The sequence below is a fragment of the Perognathus longimembris genome, chromosome 14 (assembly GCF_023159225.1).
Source record: "Perognathus longimembris pacificus isolate PPM17 chromosome 14, ASM2315922v1, whole genome shotgun sequence".
NCBI classification, from domain to species: domain Eukaryota; kingdom Metazoa; phylum Chordata; class Mammalia; order Rodentia; family Heteromyidae; genus Perognathus; species Perognathus longimembris.
Window position 1 is genome coordinate 12963627 of NC_063174.1, and position 20793 is coordinate 12984419.

Here is a 20793-nt window from a genome sequence, read left to right on the forward strand (position 1 = left end):
CCACTTGAGCCACAGCACCACTTCTGGCCATTTTCTGTATATGTGGTGCTGGGGAATCGAACCCAGGGCCTCATGTATACGAGGCAAGCACTCTTGCCACTAGGCCATATCCCCAGCCCCTTGGACAGTCTTAATAAAGGAAAATCCTTGCCTTGAACTCTATCCCTGCCACCAAGGTCATTTTATTCAAGGATCATTGGGCAGACATTGGAATAGCTAAGGAAAATGACTGATAGCTAGAGTGTATCATTGTGTCTACCTGGATATGGTGACATTTAGAAATGTCTCTGTTCAGTCTTAAAGTTTCAGCCACATAAATCTTCTTGTCATCAACCTGTTCATTTTGTTCCTCCCTGATTCCTGACCATTCAGCTGAACCTTTTGCACTTGTCCATAAATTAACATGGAGATGTGTTTCTGTCCCTTTCTCATCTAAGAAGTACACAAACAAATGCTCTTCTTCAAGTTCTGCTCAGTGCGAGGTATGCTCTTCAGGATTGCCTCTGAGTGGGGTGGTAAGACTCAGGTGCTTAACATCTACTGTCGGGTGACAGATCCATTTGCTAATCAGGCTTCAGTTTTTTCCCTTCAGTCAAGTGATCCTGACTTCCCTTGCGGCCAAATGCCACATTCAGTCTGGGAGAGTTCCTCAGCCTTGCCCTGTCTTTTATATCCTTGCCACTTTAAAAGTACAGATGTTCCATTCTGTCTGATGATCAGCTCTACCCTGTTTCATATCTTGTTTTATCAAATCCAGACTGAAGTCAGGCATCCATGGCAGGAGTGACACAGAAATGAAGCCAGATGTCTCTCAGGGCTCCAATGCTAGTGGGACCACTGTGCAACTTCTCTCCACTCACTTTGACCTTGGGAATTGGTAGATTCTAAGGTTCTCTACTTTAAGTTTGTGACACTTCCCTCTGTAATAAGTGACTAAATTGTTCATAGGGATGACAAGATTTCCTTTTCATAAACTCAACTGATCAGTCTACCCATCATTATCCATGTTTTCCTTCCATCCCTCCCTCCCTCGCTTCCTTCCTTTGGTTCTTTTTTTGTTTTGTTTTGTTTTTTTTGGTGGTAATTAGGTTTGAACTCAGTGCCTTGCACTAATTAGGCAAATGCTTTCCCATTTGAACCAAGCTCCAGATATTGTTTTACTTTAGGCTATTTTTCAGAAAGGGTCTCTCACTTTTTCCCTGGACTGACTCAGATTGCTATTCTCCTATACCACTTCTCATATCACTGGAATTACAGGTATGTATCTTGATGCCCAGTTTATTTTTGAGGTAAGGTCTTGGGCCTGGGCTGGTCTTAAACCGTGAATCTCCCATCTTCATTTACTCCATATCTGGGTCTATAGGCATGTATCTCCTCCTCCAGCCAACAATTGCATCTTACTCTCTATTTTTCTGCTTGTTTTGATGCTTACATTGTCTTGGATATGGCCAGTGGGACACGCTTCAATATGATTTTTCATCATTTTCATGTCCCCATCATTTTCTGAGTACTTGTTCACTTTCTAGCTAAAAAACTATTCTAGGCTCTGCTAAGTGGTGTGACTATGCACTTAGACCAATCCTTTCAATTTCATTCCATTGTCTCAGAGCAGTAGCTAGTGTCCTCCTTCTCTATGTTTATAAATACCTCTCCTGGGAGTGAAAAGGCTTAACTTCTGTCATCTTCAGTTCACTTACCTTCTTGTTCAGTATATCTGATCTTCCCACCATTGTAGCTGTTTCCTCTCCATGTCACTTCTAAGCTGGTCCACTCTTCCTCCTCTTGCCTGCTGACTTTCTCTGTACAGCTCCTGTCCTTTCTCATCATCTCATGTCATTGGCCTCCACTAGAGAAGGGAAAAAAATGAAAGGAAAGATGGAAAAGAAGGTGATTGCAGATTTTTTTTGAGAAAGAATCAGAACACATTTATTTGTTCCGTGAATAGGCTGGTAAGAAGAGCTTAAGAGGTTCATAGTCATTTGTGTTCAACATTTTCTCCAATGTCAGCAATCATATAAGGCTTTTCTCTTTAGCAGGTGTGAGGCAGGGGTTGGAAAGAAAGGTCATAAATTACAGATAGTGTCTTTCTCCTGGATACTGTTCTAGTCTTTGTGAATTCCCACAATAAATTACAATGAAGTGGCTGGCTTAAAAGATAAAAATTCATTTCTAACAGTTCTTGAAGCTGAGAAGTTCAATCAAGGCTCTCTTCCTGATTTGTACAAATCTGCCTCTCTCTATGTTCTTACATAGCCTTCAATGACTGAAGGTAACAATTCTTCTTACAAAGCCATGAGGACCCTACTTACTCCTTGAAGGCTCCATCTTCAAATACTACCCCAACAGATGTTACGACTTGGTTATGGTATCCCCTCAAGAGGCTCATATTTTTACGCCTTGATCCTCGGCTGGATCCAGTCATTGAGAGGTGATGATCTTATGAGATCACACCTAATCAATGGACTAATTCATTAATGGATACATCATTCGCTGGCAGTATTGGGAGGTGATGTGAGGTGGGGCCTAGTTAGAGGAAGTAGTAAATCATTGAGATGACTTATTGAAGGGTATCCTGTCTCTGTCCACTGGACTCCAGGAGGTGAGTGACTTTGCTCTCCATGACCTTCTGCCATGAAGTTCTGCTTCTACTTTCTAAACAAAGTAGCCAGTGAATCACTGACTGAAACCCCTGAAGTCATGTTCAAAAAGAATTCTTTCCTTTTTCCTTTCGGCTATTTTGCCATGCTAACAAAAGCTATTATAGGGTTCAACATATAAAGTTAGAGAGTCCTCAGATATTCAGTCCATAATCCTTCTTTATCCTATAATAGCTGATATGTCATTATTGTCCTATGAGTATGGCTGTTATCATCGTCATTGTCGTTATTCAGAAAATGGTAGATACCATGGTAGATAGATTTAAGGGGATCACTTGCTCTTTAACCTGGGTGAAGAGCGACAATAACGAGAATATAACATTGCCCCTGTCTTAAGCATAGACTTCACTGGATTTGCTGAGATGTTAATCCAGTTTAAGGAAAGGATTTCCAGGCATGGGGTGCCTGCCCTGGGTGGCTGTGAGGGAGGCAGGAGGCCCCATTTATAAAACTACAGAAGTCAAGGGAATTATTCCCACTGAAGGGGAATGAGGAAGAACAAAAGTAGTGATCCTTTGTAGACATGGTCCCTACACTTGTATCTGTTATTTGTAGATTTCAGAGTAACTCTTAGAGGGCATTCTCAGTGTTGTATTCTGAGACGCAGAATAATCCCCTGAGGCACAACATAAGGTGGGAAGGGGTTTTATTTACAAAAGGATTCTATTTACAATCTAAAACCCAGAACCAGAGCCACCCTCCCCCTCCTAATGCTTGCCTGTCAATACCTTGTCCTGGGTTAGTTACCCAGAACCCAGACCTGAGACCTGTCTTGACCTGAACCACGACCCCCCACCTTAATTTCTAATCACTTCAGCCTCCAGGCCTCCAAATCTGCAAGCCTCCAGAGGAGCAAGCTTCCTTCCTGTGGGCTCGCCTCTCCTCCAGCTTAAATTGAAGCCTCCTCAAGCCTCCACACAGGCTTTAGGCTTCTCTGCCGGCCTAAGGCTCTGGACTCTTCCTCAGGCCTAAGGCTCAGGACTCTCCCACAGGCCTCAGGCCTAAGACTCCTCCTCAGGCCTAAGGCTTCACACTCTCCCTCAGGCCTTAGGCCTCAGACCTCCTCCTGTCAGCCCAGTTCAGCTCTGCCCCGTTCCTCTGGCCGGCCCAGGGTCGGTTCAAGGCTCCATTCTCCCGTTGGCCCGGCTGGACTCTCAGCTCTGCTCCTCGGGCCCGTCTGCTTCCGCTCCGCTCTGCCTCACTCCTCTCTCCTCCTCCTCCTGAGGCTCTTCTCTTCTCTCAGCTCTCCGGCCTGTCCAGTATGGGTCACTGCTCCGCTCCTCCTCCGACCGGTCTGGACTCGGGCCTCCTGCACACTGGACCGGACTCGGGCTTCTTCCTCGTTTCTTCTCTCAGCTCTCCCCCGGTCCGCAAGTGCAGATTATTTTTTTTTGATAGGATTGTCAGCAGGTGATCACAGGAAGCTTTTACTGGAGTTTGCGGACATGAAGGTGGTTCTCGAAAACGTAGAAGTCATGCACTTCTGGAGAGGGAGCTATGATGCATCATCAATTCCTCCTACAGGTGGACAAGAGGGAATTCTTGGTCTTGAATGGTCAGATTGGGACTATCATTTTCTGGGAGCTCTCTATGTCAGAAAGGTCCTGTAGGGTGGCATAAGCTGTTCTGTTAATGTCAGCAGTCCAGGATGTGATACCTTTCCAACATCTAATCCATCTTCTCAGTCTCTGGGCTTCCTAAAACCCTACCGAACTCAATATGGCTGTTATCTTTGGTAAAACGTTAGCACTCATTTTTTAATAAGTTAAATGTATGAAGCTTGGGCTGGGGATATAGCCTAGTGGCAAGAGTGCCTGCCTCGGATACACGAGGCCCTAGGTTCGATTCCCCAGCACCACATATACAGAAAACGGCCAGAAGTGGCGCTGTGGCTCAAGTGGCAGAGTGCTAGCCTTGAGCGGGAAGAAGCCAGGGACAGTGCTCAGGCCCTGAGTCCAAGGCCCAGGACTGGCCAAAAAAAAAAAAAAAAAAAAAAAAAAAAAAAAAAAAAAAAAAAAAAAATGTATGAAGCTTGGGTAGTTTGGGCCCAGATTTGCAGAGTCAGAATTAGAAGACCGAGTTTCTCTCTTTGAAAGAGAAAAGCTTTGTAAAAGGGTGACTGTAGAAATCAATGTTTAGTCAAATATCTTGAGGGTAATGGGAGTAGTTGATAAGAAATACATAAAGTTTAGAGATATATAATAATTTCTAGAAAACTTTTCATTATTACCTGAGTTTTCCAGGATACGTATTTGTAAGTATAATGTTTGTATTTTTGCTTTATTTAATTTTCTCAACTATATCATAAAAGAAAACTTAAAACTTCCATGTGTTGGGTAGAGGATGGGAGGTGTTACCTGTACCTTTGTCATGGATAAAAATTGTCATTTTGAAAAGTACCAAAAATATTTTATGTCATCCTTGCTTAAAAATTGTTTTTCTTGGGCTGGGAATCTGGCCTGTTAGTACAGAGCATGCGTCATATACATGAAGCCCTGGGTTTGATTCCTTTCCAATATCTACTCCATCTTCCACATACATAGAAAAAGTCAGAAGTGGCGCTGTGGCTCAAGTACTAGAGTGCTATCCATGAGCAAAAAGAAGCCAGGGACGGTGCTCAGGCCCTGAGGTCAAGCCCAGAACTGACAAAAAAAATTGTTTTTCTCCTAGTTTGTTATAATTTATTTGGAAAAAAAAAGTTTATTTGATTTTTATTATATGACTCATTTATTTCCCTAATACAGTGTAATTTTAGTGTGACAATTATAATTTATTGGTGGTTTGCACACATGAGTTTCACGGATGGTTATAGATTTAGGTAGACAGAACATAAATATTGGTATTCAGTTCAGTAAATCACTTCATCATGATCGTAAAAGGCATTCAGCCAGGTGCTGGTGGCTCATGCTTATGATCCTCGCTACTCAGGAGGCTGTGATCTGAGGATCACAGTTTGAAGCCAGACTAAGCAAGAAAATCCATGAGATTCTTATTTCCAGTGAGCTACTCAAAAGCTGGAGGCAGAGTTGTGGCTAAAGTGGTAAAGTGCGGGGCTGGGGATATGGCCTAGTGGCAAGAGTGCTTGCCTCGTATACATGAGGCCCTAGGTTCGATTCCCCAGCACCACATATACAGAAAATGGCCAGAAGTGGCGCTGTGGCTCAAGTGGCAGAGTGCTAGCCTTGAGCAAGAAGAAGCCAGGGACAGTGCTCAGGCCCTGAGTCCAAGTCACAGGACTGGCCAAAAAAAAAAAAAAAAAAAGTGGTAAAGTGCTAGCCTTGAGAAAAGCAGCTCAGGGGCAGTATTCAGGCCTTGAGTTCAAGCCTCAAGACTGGCACACACACACACACACACACACACACACACACACACACACACAATGCAAGAAGGAGTTTTTTCTTCTTTTATTTCTTTTTCCTTTTTTTTTTTTTTTTTTTTTTTTAACAGATTCACTCCATCTAGCCTAGTCTGGCCTTCAATTCACAATCCTCCTGCCTCCACTTCCCAAATGCTGGAATTCCAGGCATATTCTACCATGCTCAGTTTGCAAGTAGAATTTGGAAGGATTGGTTTTAAATTAGATAATGGTCCAGTACTGAATAGTATTTGAGCTCTTGCCTTACTTAAGGAGTTGTAAGGTTGCCTGTAACTGTTCTGTGACCCTTGGCAGAAAACACAAGATTCCTTGGTCAGAGACAAAGGACTTTATCAAAAAGCAGTGACCTAGAGCTCCATGATCTTCCATATGGATTCTCCCTACCCCTAACATGGACCAGGGTGGCACAAAAGTTCCATCACTTGCCTACAGGCACTGTGAGTTGAGCTGAAGGAGAGGAGTGATGAGCCTGGGGATTCAATATTTGTACATGTCTCTAGACTGGGGCCTGGACACTATCCCTGAACTCTTTTTGTTCAAGTCTAGCACTCTATTGCTAGAGCCACAGCTCCATTTCTGGCTGTTGCAATTGGAAATAAGAATCTCATGGACTTTTCTACCTGCACTTGCCTAGTTTTCTGCAAAGATGATGAAAAAATTGTGAGGTTCCAAAACATCATGTGGATAATGGAATCAACCACTACCATACCACCCATGGTGTGTGTGTATGTGTGGTCTGTGTGTGTGTGTGTGTGTGTGTGTGTGTACGTGCCAGTACCAGGCCTTAAAAACTTGCATTCATCTTTCTTGTTCATGGCTGGTATTCTATTACTTGAGACACACTTCTAGTCTAGCTTTTTCCTGATAAATTTGAAAAGGAAACTTGAAGACTTTTCTTCTAGGGCTGGCTTCGAACCTCATTACTACAGGTCTCAGCTTTCTGAGTAGCTGGGCTCTGAATTCAAGCCTAGTACCTCACAGAAATATAAAAGAGAAAGAGATAAAAGGAAGGAAGGAGGAAGGAAGGAAGAAAGGAAGGAATGAAAGAAGGAAGGAATGAAAGAAGGAAGGAATGAAAGAAGGAAGGAAGTTAGTTGAACATTGTGTCCTCACATTAGATGTAAGACCTATCTCAAAGTATTTCTGCTGGATATACCCATGCAAAACTTATAATAGTTTCCTGCAGTAGATGGGTAAGAGCAGATAATCCACTAGCTTCCGCACCCCATTCCTTTGAAAGAGTCTGGAATTTACCCCAAAGTGTTTGCATGACACCTATTTCTTTTTAAAAAATTATTATTCTTAATTTATTATTATTATTATTACTAATTTATTGTTGTTACAGAAAGAGTCCAATTACATGAGTCAGGTAATGAGTACTTTTTGTTTGTTTGTTTGCAGTCCAGGGGCTTGTTACTGAAGGCCTGAGTACTGTCCCTGGCTTCTTTTTGCTCAAGGGTAGTACTGTGCCTCTTGAGCCACAGCACCTCTTCTGACTTTTTCTGTTCATGTGGTGCTGAGGAATCAATCCCTGGGCTTCATGCATGCTAGGCAAACACTCTACCGCTAAGCCACATTCCCAGCTCATGAGGACATTTTTGACACCTGTTTCTAGCACAAGGCACATTTGACCTTTTCAGTTTTTCTTTTTTTTTTCAGACTTAACATTTCTGATGAACTAAAGATTGGCTTTTTCACCACAGACCACGCCACTCAGACTGACTGCAGTGAAATTTTGCCACTAAAAGAATTGACTTCATCTACAGGAAAGATGGTACAGGTAGAGTGGGGCTTATTTCTAAACATCTAAAATAGTTGCGCAAAATTGTTTCCATTGTATCTTTGATCAACAGAACTGAACTTACCAAAAATATGTGCATCTGAATGACAGTATGTGTTTCAAAAATTATGAATATAAGCTATGATTTGTATTTGTCATATGCATGCCATGCTTTTATATGTAACTTGCTTAGTTGTCGTTATTCTCAGGACATCTATAAGCATTTCTGACTTTGATATTTTTGTGTATAGGTGAATGAGGGAAGACAATGAAATACTGAATACTTAGGAAGCCATCACAACAGCTTTGTCAGACCTTGACATTTTCTCTTATTTCCTTTAGATGTATATTTTTATTGTAAAGGGATAAAAAGCCTTTTGTATGCATCAGAACATCAAGAGTTATTGTTAAAACAAAATGAACAAACAAACAAAAAAACAACCCCTAGGGACTGGGACTATGGCCTAGTGGCAAGAGTGCTTGCCTCCTATACATGAAGCCCTGGGTTCAATTCCTCAGCACCACATATAGAGAAAAGGCCAGAAGTGGCACTGTGGCTCAAGTGGCACAGTGCTAGCCTTGAGCAAAAAGAAGCCAGGGACAGTGCTCAGGCCCTCAGTCCAAGCCTTAGAACTGGCAAAACAAAAACAAAACAAAACATGAAACCCTAATCAATAAAACGATCACATGAAGTCGCATACTACTAATTGCTCAGGGGTACCTTCTTTGCTTAAGATAGCTCAGAAATAACCCCATGACAACACATCAACAGTTTGCTCATAGGCAGGCATGGTGGTGTATGCCTGTCATTCCAGCACTCAAGAGGCAAAGGTTTGGCCTTTTATACCCAAATCCCTGGGTTCCTTTTCATTGTTGCCCCCACTTCCAAAGAAAACCTCCAACATTTAATTCACAAGCATATATAATGGCACAAAATGGACACCATCTATTTAGACATGTGGGCGGCATCTAATCTTTCACTGTGGTGATGCACAATCCCTCTGATTCGTGGGCCAGCAAACGTGGGGTGTAAGTTCTTAACTGGGACTTCTGAGTCAGAGAACCCAAATTAAACATGAAATCAACGAATTAATAAGCCACAATGACAATGAAAACACATCACAAAGAAACCTATGGGACACAGCTAAGGCAGTACTGAGGGGCAAGATCATTGCCCTCAGCACTCACATTAAAAGAATGGAAGCAGAGCAGGTGAATAACCTCACGATGAAACTAAAACAACTGGAGAAACAAGAAATGACAGAATCTAAAACGACTAGGAGGGGAGAGATCACAAGATTAAAGAGGAGATAAATCTGATTGAAAATAGAAAGACCATTCAACAAATAAATAAGACTAAAGCTGGTTCTTTGAGAAAATAAATAAAATTGACAGACCCCTTGCAAGACTTACAAAAAAAAGAAGAGACTCATATATGTAAAATCAAGGACTCCACCGGAAAAATTACAACAAGTAGACACGATATTCAAACAATCATAAGGAGCTATTTCCAAAACCTCTACTCAGCCAGAAACAATAATTTTACAGAAATGGATCAATTCTTAGAGAAGTACAAACTGCCCAAACTGAACCAAGAAGAAATAAATCAACTAAATAAACCAATAACTTACGGTGAGATACAGGAGGCAATCAAGAACCTCCCAACAAAGAAAAGCCCAGGCCCAGATGGATTCACCAATGAATTTACAAAACCTTTAGTGATGACCAAATACCAATGTTCCTCAAACTCTTCCGCAAAATAGAAACAGAGGGAGAAATCCCAAACTCATTCTACGAAGCTAATATCATACCCATTCCCAAACCAGGCAAAGACCCAACAAAAAAAGAGAACTACAGACCAATATCACTAATGAACACAGACGCAAAGCTCCTCAATAAAATATTAGCTAACAGGATCCAGAAACTGATCAAGAAAATCATACATCATGACCAAGTAGGCTTCATCCCACAGTCACTAGGATGGTTCAACATCCGTAAATCAATCAATGTAATTCACCACATCAACAGAACTAAAATCAAGAATCACATTGTTATCTCAGTCGATGCCCAAAAAGCCTTTGACAAAATACAACATCCATACTTATTAAAAGCTCTGGAGAGAACAGGAATAGATGAAACATTCCTCAAAACAATAAAAGCCATATACAACAGACCAACTGCTAACATCATATTAAATGGATAGAAACTTAAATCATTCCCCCTAGACTCGGGAACAAGACAAGGATGCCCACTCTCCCCACTTCTATTCAACATAGTGCTGGAATCCCTAGCCATAGCAATAAGGCAAGAGGAGGATATCAAAGGGATCCACATCGGCAAGGAAGAAATCAAGCTATCCCTATTCACAGATGACATGATCTCCAGCTCTGTTTTATTCCCTGGAAATTTTTGAGCTATAGGGTCTTGAGAACTTTTCTATTGGAGTTAGCCTCAAACTTTTATGTTCCTGCTCTCTGTCTGCCAAACAGCCAGGCTTATAGGTATAAGCCAATCCCACCTGAAAAAATACTATTCTTTTATAGCTAACATATTTCTAAAGAGAGAAAGGAAGCTGTTATTTATGTACCTCCTATTGGCATTGATCTGTCATTGAATGAATATTCACTTCCATGAATTTTCCCCCTAAATTCAAGACTTACATACTCAATTATTTCTTCAATGTTTCCACTTCATTTTGTTGTTTTTTTGGTGGGGGCCAGTCCTGGGGCTTGGACTCAGGGCCTGAGCACTGTCCCTGGCTTCTTCTTGCTCAAAGCTAGCACTCTGCCACTTGAGCCACAGTGCCACTTCTGGCCATTTTCTGTATATGTGGTGCTGGGGAATTGAACCCAGGGCCTCATGTATACGAGGCAAGCACTCTTGCCACTAGGCCATATTCCCAGCCCCTCCACTTCATTTTTAATGACGCTACTCAAAGTGTGGTCCAAGAATCTGGATCAGTCCAAAAGCTGTTTATTACTGAGTGATAAAAGAAAAGTTCAACGCCGGGCATTGTGGGCTCACGCCTATAATCCTAGCTACTCAGAAGGCTGAGATCTGAGGGTCACACGTCAAAGCCAGCTCAGGCAGGAAAGTCTGTCAGACTCTTATCTCCAATTAATCACCAGAAAATTGGAAGTGGTGCGGTGGCTCAAGTGGTAGAGCTCTAGCCTTGAGCTGAAGAGCTCAGGGATAGCAAGCACCCAGGCTCTGAGTTCAAGTTCCAGGGCTGAGAAGAGGAAAAAAAAGTTTGCAAACTGAAAGCTAAGGTTTAAAAATTTGATTGAGTAAACTGAATAACCATAATAATATATAGGTATATATATATATTTTTTTATTTTTTTATTTTTTTTTGGCCAGTCCTGGGGCTTGGACTCAGGGCCTGAGCACTGTCCCTGGCTTCTTTTTGCTCAAGGCTAGCACTCTGCCACTTGAGTCACAGCACCACTTCTGGCCATTTTCTATATATGTAGTGCTGGGGAATCAAACTCAGGGCCTCATGTACACGGGGCAAGCACTCTTGCCACTAGGCCATATTCCCAGCCCCCTAATAATAATTTTTTTTTTTGGCAGTCCTGGTCTTGGGTTCAGGGCCTGAGCACTGTCCCTGGCTCCTTTTTGCTCAATCCTAGCACTCTGCCATTTGAGCCACAGAGCCAATTCTGGCCGTTTTTTATATATCTGGTGCTGGGAAATCGAACCCAGGGCTTCATGCATACAAGGCAAGCACTCTTGCCACTAGGCCATATTCCCAGCCCCCTAATAATAATTTTTAAAGTATCATCATTGAGTAAAAATGTAGTCTCATAAAGGACTTTATCTGGCTATTCAAAACGTACTTTGTCATTTTTTTTCACATTTGTTATAAAATTTTATTTCAGTAGCCAAGTGACTAGTGCTTACAAAAAAAGTTAAATGTTAATTGGTTTTATTTCGGTTTCACCATCTACAAAATTACCTCCAACTGCTCCTTCTGGGTAAAACCTTTCATGCTTTTCCCTGAAGCATGGCCAACAAACGTCATCACTCTAATAATTAATTGGCTGATGCTTTAAAAGCATTTCTGGGGCTGGGGATATGGCCTAGTGGTAAGAGAGCTTGCCTCCTATACATGAGGCCCTGGGTTCGATTCCCCAGCACCACATATAGAGAAAACGGCCAGAAGTGGCGCTGTGGCTCAAGTGGCAGAGTGCTAGCCTTGAACAAAAAGGAAGCCAGGGACAGTGCTCAGGCCCTGAGTCCAAGGCACAGGACTGGCCAAAAAAAAAAAAAAAGCATTTCTGCAATTTCCTGAACACTGTCTCAAAATGAGGAAAACAATCATAACTCTTGTGTCATCATATTTCTTTTCAGAGGTGTTTGTAGCTGTGGAACAGAAAATACTTTAGTTACAACTTTTCAAAAGTCTTTACAGAAGAACTAGTTTAAAACACTACCCTGAAGCCATATATTAATATTAAGTAATCATTTTTAATATATACGTAAGAAGTTTTAACGTCTTTTTCTACTGCATTACACAGTAATTTTAACAATCTTGACTCCATTTCTCATAGGCTATCATAAAGTTGTAGTCAGGCACAGGTGGCTCACACCTGTAATCCGAGCTTCTCAGCGGAGGCTGACATCTGAGGAGCATGGTTCAAAGCCTATCTGGGCAGAAAAGTCGATCAGACTCCAATTTACCACCAGAAAACCGTAAGTGGAGCTGTGGCTCAAAGTGGTGGAGCACTAGCCTCGAAGAAAAGAACTCGGGGACAGCACCCAGCTTCTGAGTTCAAACCCTATAACCCATAAAATGAAATATAAAGTTCCAAAGAAGACCATTAAGTGTCTGAGTCATTTTGAGTAGCCCCTAACACAGGACATGACTGACTCTCCCCTTTAACTTTCTGGACAGACAGAAAAACACACTGCAGAGCTACCACTAGTTTCCTACAACTTTCCCTCCTGTTCACTAAAGGCCTTCTTAACCTGGCCACACATGCTCAACTTCACAAAAGATAACTGCAGAATACCCCCTAGTCAATTCTAAAGCTGCTGCCAATGCTTATTCTTGGTAACCAGCAGAATGCACGAAGATGAACATGAATTTTATGATCAAGCAACATATTTTCTAAGTGATATGTCTTATCTAAAATATACTATTATCCCTACTACTTCAGGTTAATAAAAAACATTGAAAATAAGGTAATAATCTAAAACATGAAATAAAATGGACTGGCACCTAAATGAAATAGAAAATGGAAGTATGAATGGGATAATAAAGGCCAGGTAGTTACACAGATATTTTTGTGATTGTTTGCCTTGGCTTTCAAGCTTGGTATGGAACTTCAAATGAAATTTTTTTTTCTTCCTTGTGTCTGTGGTTTTTTTCTTTGTTTTTGTACTGCTCCTGGAGCTTAAACTCAGGGCCTAGGTTCTGTCCCTGAGCTTCTTTCTGTTCAAGGCTATTATTGCTATACCACTTGAACCACAGTGCCACTTCTGGCTTTTTCTGAGTAGTTTATTAGATAAAGTCTAGAGTCTCATCGATTGGTTTTGAAGCAGGATCCTCAGACCCCAGCCTCCTAAGTAGCTAGGATTACAAGTGTGAGCCACCAGCTGCCAGCCTATATGTTCTTCTTTTTTGAGGTAGGGTCTCACTATGTAGCTCAGCCTATCCTCAAACTCTTAACTCCTTCTGCCTCAACCTCTTGTATGCTGAGATTGCACATTTGTACAGTCAGGTTGACAATGCCTTTACCTTCCTTATTCATCATATACAAATGCCAGTAAGCAAACACTGTATATACTAATTAATTAATTAATTTCATTTTCACAATAATCCATTTTATTAAGAACTGGCTCAGACTATTCCTCGGGAATCCATACAGTGATAGTTCACAATACAAAAGAAGCAAAAAGTAAGAGCTGAGAGAAGCAACTATAGCAAATAAACTTATTCTAAACATACTTGCTCTGAATCATTGTAGCATGAAGTTTCTGCGTGTGATCAATACCTGACAACCTGCTATTCTCACTGCAAATCCTGTCTCTCACCTGCTAGCGCCGGCCTCTCTACTCTCATTTCACTGAGGCTCTATCAAAGGCATCAATGACTTCCACACTGCCATATTAAAGGAAAACTTGGTAGTTCTTGTGACATTTCTCTTAAGCGTTCCAGAGTCTACTCTTTCCTACTGCTACTGCTGTTTCTTCCCTACTTCTCCCATACACTTCTCCATTTCCTTCTCAAACTCCTTGGTGACTGCTTTGCTTTAAACTCTGTAGACGTTAATCTACAGGACACCCTTCTAGACCCTCTTTGGTCTCCAAACTATCAATCTGGTGAACATCACACTGAATATCAAAAAAGCCAAGCAGGGGCTGGGGATATATCCTAGTGGCAAGAGTGCCTGCCTCGGATACACGAGGCCCTAGGTTCGATTCCCCAGCACCACATATACAGAAAACGGCCAGAAGCAGCGCTGTGGCTCAAGTGGCAGAGTGCTAGCCTTGAGCAGGAAGAAGCCAGGGACAGTGCTCAGGCCCTGAGTCCAAGGCCCAGGACTGGCCAAAAAAAAAAAAGCCAAGCAGAGAGATGATCCTGAATTCAAGTCTTAGTAACAGCACCAAATAAGTAATTGAGCCCTACACAGGAAGTGACACTGTGGCTCTAAGTAGTAGAGTGCTAGCAAGTGCCCAGGCCAAGAGTTGAAGCCCCAGAACTGAAGGGGAAAATAAAAGCCCTACACCATCTGGCCTTCATTACTGCTCATCTGCACACCTCTTACCCTCACTCATCCTAATCTAGTCCACTGATCTTTAATAAAACTAACCAAACTAACAAATAGGGTCCTTGGACCATGCTATTCTTTCTGCCTACAGTAATCCTTCTTCAAGAAATCCCCAGTTTGCCTCCCTCACTTCCACCAGGTATCAGCTAAAACATTTCACACACAGGCTTCTCTAACCACTCTCTACACATGAAACTTTCTCCCGATGTGCCATAACTTGCTACCACTATATTATAGATGGTTTTACTCTCACTCTTCCTGGCCCCAAACTAACGTTTCCCTTATTTTCTTATTCTAAGCATTCCTACTGCTCATACTTTCCAAAATGTATTCAAATTTTTTCTCTCTCTTTTTTTTTTTTGGCCAGTCCTGGGCTTGGACTCAGGGCCTGAGCACTGCCCTGGCTTCTTTTTGCTCAAGGCTAGCAGTCTGCCACTTGAGCCACAGCACCACTTCTGGCCATTTACTGTATATGTGGTGCTGGGGAATTGAACCCAGGGCTTCATGTATACGAGGCAAGCACTCTTGCCACTAGGCCATATCCCCAGCCCTGTATTCAAATTTTTACCATTAATTATTCAGAACAATTAAAATTCCTCCTCCTCCTTTTTTTTTTGTCAGTCCTGGGCCTTGAACTCAGAGCCTGAGCACTACCTCTGGCTTCCTATTGCTCAAGGCTACCCCAGCCCCAAAATTCCTCCTTCTTTATAAGGTGTGTTAGCATAAACTAGTAAGTGGAAATCTTAGCACTTTCAGCAACTACCATACCTTCAACACTACTAAGTATTACCTACCATTCCATGACCTGAAGTGTTTGATTACAACTACTTCTAATTTCTTTTTTTTTTTTTTTTGGCCAGTCCTGGGGCTTGGACTCAGCGCCTGAGCATTGTACCTGGCTTCTTTTTGCTCAAGGCTAGCACTCTGCCACTTGAGTCACAGCGCCACTTCTGGCCATTTTCTGTATATGTGGTGCTGGGGAATCGAACCCAGGGCCTCATGTGTATGAGGCAAGCTCTCTTGCCACTAGGCCATATCCCCAGCCCTTCCTCTAATTTCTTTAACTTTGGATGAGTATAGAAAAAATCTTTACATTTTTCTCCTGCAGGAAAAAAAATCAAAATTATTTCTATAATTTCCAAAGTAATCATATTAATGTATTGTTCTTTAAGCATATGTGAAAAATTTACTTTTTATTTAAATAGTAACTATGTATACAGGTAGGATAGGAACATCCAAACAGAAGTCAGTAATAAAACAAAGAGAAATATGTTTATTTAAACTTTAAATCAGACTGAGGATTTTCACTACAAATAAATGAGGCTAATATCTAATATGTATTTAAGGTTTAAATTGATAAACAATAAACTAGAATAAGTATTAATCCTAACAGACAATAAAACACTTAAACATTTAAAGGACCTATTGTTACCCAAATATAAACAAGGGTATTCGCGTGCATCAATCAAAAAATGTTTTAAAATTCATATTAATTAATAAAGAACAATTTGGGCATGGTGGCATATCAGAACTTGGTTGGGATGGGGGCTGGGAATATGGCCTAGTAAAAACAGTGCTTGCCATACATACATGAAGCCCTGAGTTCCACGACTCAGCACCACATATAGAGAACAGGCCACAGGTAACTCTGTGGACCAAGTGGCAGAGTGCTAGCCTTGGGCAAAAAGAACCAGGGCCAGTGCTCAGGCCCAGAGTTCAAGCTCCCAGATGTCAAAAAAAAAAAAAAGAACTTGGGACGGTAAGGCAGAAGGATCACAAGTTTGAAGGTCGACTGGGATTCATAATGAAACCTTGCCTCATTTAAAAAAGCGCACGCTGGGGGCTCTGTCTTGTAATCCTAGCTACTCAAGAAGCTGAAATCGAAGGATCTCAGTTCAAAGCTAGCCCAAGCAGCCCAAGTCCATGAGACTTTCACCACCAATTAATCACCAGAAAACTGCAAATGAGCCAGTGGCTCAAAGTGGTAGAGTGCTAATGTTGAGCGAAAGAGTTCAGACTCAGCACCCATGCCCAAAGCCCCAATGACTGATTAAAAAAAGACAGAGAAAAAAAGAAAAAGACAAACAATATATAATCTTTCTTTTTTGTTTCAATTTTTTATTATCAAACTGATGTACAGAGAGGTTACAGTTTCATACGTTAGGCATTGGATACATTTCTTGTACTGTTTCTTACCTTGTCCCTCATGCCCCCCTCCCTCCCCCTCTTTCCCTCCCCCCCCAGGTGTTCAGTTCACTTACACCAAACAGTTTTGCAAGTATTGCTTTTGTAGTTATTTCTCTTTTTTTATCCTGTGTCTCTCAAATTTGGTATTCCCTTTGAATTTCCTACTTCCAATACCAGTAAACGCCGTTTCCAATATACTCAGATAAGATTACAGAGATAGTGTAGGTACAACCATAGGAAGGTGATACAAGAACATCATCAATAATAGAAACTACACATACACATAGGACGTTGAAAGTAGTTACAACTGTGGTATAACAATTGTTTCCATAACATGGAGTTCATTTCACTTAGCATCATCTTATGTGTTCATAAGGGTATAGCTATTGGGCCTTGTGATGCTCTGCTATGGTTTGCCTAAACCTGTACTAATTATTCCCAATAAGGGAGGCCATAGAGTCCATGTTTCTTTGGGTCTGGCTCACTTCACTTAGTATAAGTTTTTCCAAGTCCTTCCATTTCCTTACAAATGGAACAATGTCATTCTTTCTGATAGAGGCATAAAATTCCATTGTGTATATGTACCACATTTTCCTGATCCATTCATCTATGGAGGGGCATCTGGGTTGGTTCCAGATTCTCGCTATGACAAATTGTGCTGCGATGAACATTGTTGTGCTGGTGGCATTACTGTGATTTTGTTTGTGGGCTTTTGGATAGATACCCAACAGTGGGGCTTCTGGGTCATAATCTTATAATTCTATAATTCTTATAATCTATAATTCTTATAGCATATTTTAGGTTTTGGCTTGCTGTATTACCTAGATGTACCTCAAAGTCCTAAACAGAATCAATCGTCCCGCCTCAACTTTCTACGAAACCGAGACTACAGGTATGCATCACTACACACAGCTAACACAAGACAGAATTTTAAATGAAAATCCATATCTTTGTGGAGGAAAGCATTAACACTTGCTAAAGTACCATGTGTATGTGTGCAGTTATAGTTTCATAAAGGTCTCATTTCGGCTAAGTTCGTTTTTTACCCATGTCATTCCTTCAAAAATTAAGAAAAGGGGGACTGGGAATATGGCCTAGTGGCAAGGCCTAGTGCCTCTTATACATGAAACCCTGTGTTTGATTCCCCCACACCACATATATGGAAAACGGCCAGAAGTGGCGTGGTGGCTCAAGTGGCAGAGTGCTAGCCTTGAGCACAAAGAAGCCAGGGACAGTGCTCAGGCCCTGAGTCCAAAACCAGGACTGGCCAAAAAAAAAAAAAAAAAAAAAAAAAAAAAAAATTAAGAAAAGGTTCTACAAATAAGTAAACTTAAAACAAATTAGTTAGTAAAAAGAAATTCAACTCTAAAAATGAATGCAGATTTTTGCAATTTAAAAATAAAAAACATCTGGTTTTCCCAGTTCGAGTCATATGTATTGTTTTCTAGCAATTACTCAAAAACACCTCATTGCTTTTAAAAATAACGCATCTGGGGCTAGGATTGTGGCCTAGTGGTAAAGTACTTGTCTCACATACATGAAGCCCCAGGTTTGATACCTGAGCACCACATATACAGAAAAAGTCAGAAGTGCTGCTGTGGCTCAAGTGGTAGAGTGCTAGCCTTGAGCACAAAGAAGCCAGGACAGTGCTCAGGCCCTGAGTCCAGGCCCCAAGACTGGCAAAATAATAACCAAAATCATAACAATAAAGCATCTTAGATGACTGTTTTATGTATCTTCAACAAAAATATTTTCATCATTTCTTTACATAATTTCATACCACGTACCTTTTGTTCCATGCGTAATTCCAGAAAGGAAAAAATATCTCATTCCCATATGCTGCAGTAGTTCATAACCATGATATAAACTAATACAAATGGCATACTCGCCGTCAATTATGCCTTGATGACGTCCCTGAAAAAAATCAATAATAAGTTGGGCTGGGGCTATGGCCTAGTGGCAAGAGTGCTTGCCCCTTACACATGAGGCCCTGGGTTCAATTCCCCAGCACCACACATATAGAAAATGGCCAGAAGTGGCACTGTGACTCAAGTGGCAGAGTGCTAGCCTTGAGCAAAAAGAACAGTGCTCAGGCCCTGAGTCCAAGACCCAGGACTGGCAAAAAAAAAAACCCCAAAACAATCAGCACATGTTAAATTCAACCAAAGAAACATGAAGATACAAGCACTATACCCATGCTCTCAGGCTAATGGGCCCATATGATAACCAAGTTTTGTTTTTTCCAGTCCTTACGGCCACAAGCACTGTCCCTGGCTTCTTTTTGCTCAAGGCTAGGTAGCACTCTACCACTTGAGCTCACAGCTCCACCTCTGCCTTTTTCTATGTATGTGGTACTGAGGAATCAAACTCCGGGCTTCATGTATGCTAGGTAAGTACTCCACCACTAGGCCATATTCCCAGCCCCTGGTAACAAAGATTTAAAAGAAGAATACTGAGAATGTATTTCAATTATTTTCCTATAGCTTCCATTTTTAGTGGCATTTCTCAGTGAATCATTCTAAATTCTTCCCTGACAGTGTTGAATAGTTTTCTATAGCACCCTAACTATCTGAAACAGTAAACTTGCCTCTTTATCAAATACACTCACCAATAAAATCAAAATCAGCAAGTTTAGATTTACTGAAAATTTTAGTGAACTTTTAACTTTAGGAAGAAATTTAAACATGTTTATTCATGTTTTAGATAACATAGTGAAATAGACTCCTTTAGAGGTTTGTTTGGCATGGCAGGACTGCATTTTCTGGTGTAAAATAAAAGTGACTCCTATGTAGTCACAAATATTCATTAATTATTCTCTCTGGCCTCTTCAAAATCTTTTTTCTCTAGCTAGGTGCTCTTACCCTTTTGCTCCTTGCTACTTGGGAGTCTGCCTCAAGAATACTTCTCACCAGCCATCCTAGCAACTAAAAGCCTAGGCTGATCAAGCATGTGTCTAGGAAGGAAGCAAGATGCTTTCTCAAGACCTAACCAGCAAAATCCAGAGCCCAAGAAAGCAAAGACCTTAATTCAGATCCCAGGAACTGCTAAATAAAAGCAATGTTCCATGGAGTTACACTTCTAGACTTGGGTGTCTTTTTATATAGTGAGCTTTTCTTCTAACCTTGGGCCCAGCTTGACAGACATTTTCATACACCTACTTCTCTCCAATGAACATTAAGTATTACAAGTTTTTTGTGATGCTTCTTCCTTTCTGGTATTACAAGTAAGCCCAAATATTCTGGGATTCAAATTTAGCTACAATTTGCTCTTTCATGGGTCAGTGATACACTTCAATAACTCATTTTATGTTTTAGCCTTCCTATCATAAACGTTTATACTTACCACAATATTTGGAGATGGGTTTTTCCTAAATTGATCTCTGGCCAGAATTATCTGGTACTTGGTTAGATTGGGGATATCTCTTCTCATCAAAACATTGCTCAGAATCAGAGAACTTGCAAATGTTTCCAAACTCTGCAAATGTAAAAAAAAATATTGTAAGTTTAAAGACCTTTTTTCAAACATATTAATTTTTGCCACATGTTAAAGTAATTAATATATTTAATAAAGTTTGTTTTGAAATGAAGTTTTGGGCTAACACAGCATAGATAATAAAATTGAAGCATCGTTGACATCTAAACCTGGATAGTATCTAAACATGGGCCTCACAAGCTAGGGCTCACACCTGTAATCCACGCAACTCAGGGTCTGAGCATCACAGTTCAAAACCAGCCTGGACAGCAAAGATTAAACTCTTTTTTTTTGCCAGTCCTGGGGCTTTGATTGAGGGCCTGAGCACTGTCCCTGGCTTCTTTTTGCTCGAGGCTAGCACTCTGCCACTTGAGCCCCAGCGCCACTTCTGGCTTTTGTCTGTGTATGTGGTGCTGAGGAATCGAACCCAGGGCTTCATGCATGCTAGGCAAGCACTTTACCACTAAGCCACATTTCCAGCCCCAAGATTAAACTCTTATTTCCAATGAACTACTCAGAGAAAGCCAGAAGTCTTGCTGTGGCTCA

The 20793-nt window shown here is 41.2% G+C and overlaps 1 protein-coding gene across 1 annotated transcript in view; it reads right to left on the bottom strand.

Moving 5' to 3' along the window:
• Positions 1 to 1801: 1801 nt before the first annotated feature.
• Positions 1802 to 20793, bottom strand: part of LOC125362983 (Fanconi anemia group M protein homolog) — a 33445-nt gene continuing 14453 nt past the window's right edge. Inside the window, exons 5-7 of the mRNA XM_048361984.1 lie at positions 20119 to 20287; positions 18564 to 18690; positions 1802 to 1846 (exon numbers count right to left, since the gene is read on the bottom strand). Of these exons, the coding sequence (XP_048217941.1) occupies positions 1824 to 1846; positions 18564 to 18690; positions 20119 to 20287 (319 nt within the window). The 3' untranslated portion in view covers positions 1802 to 1823. The remainder of the gene's footprint in view (positions 1847 to 18563; positions 18691 to 20118; positions 20288 to 20793) is intronic.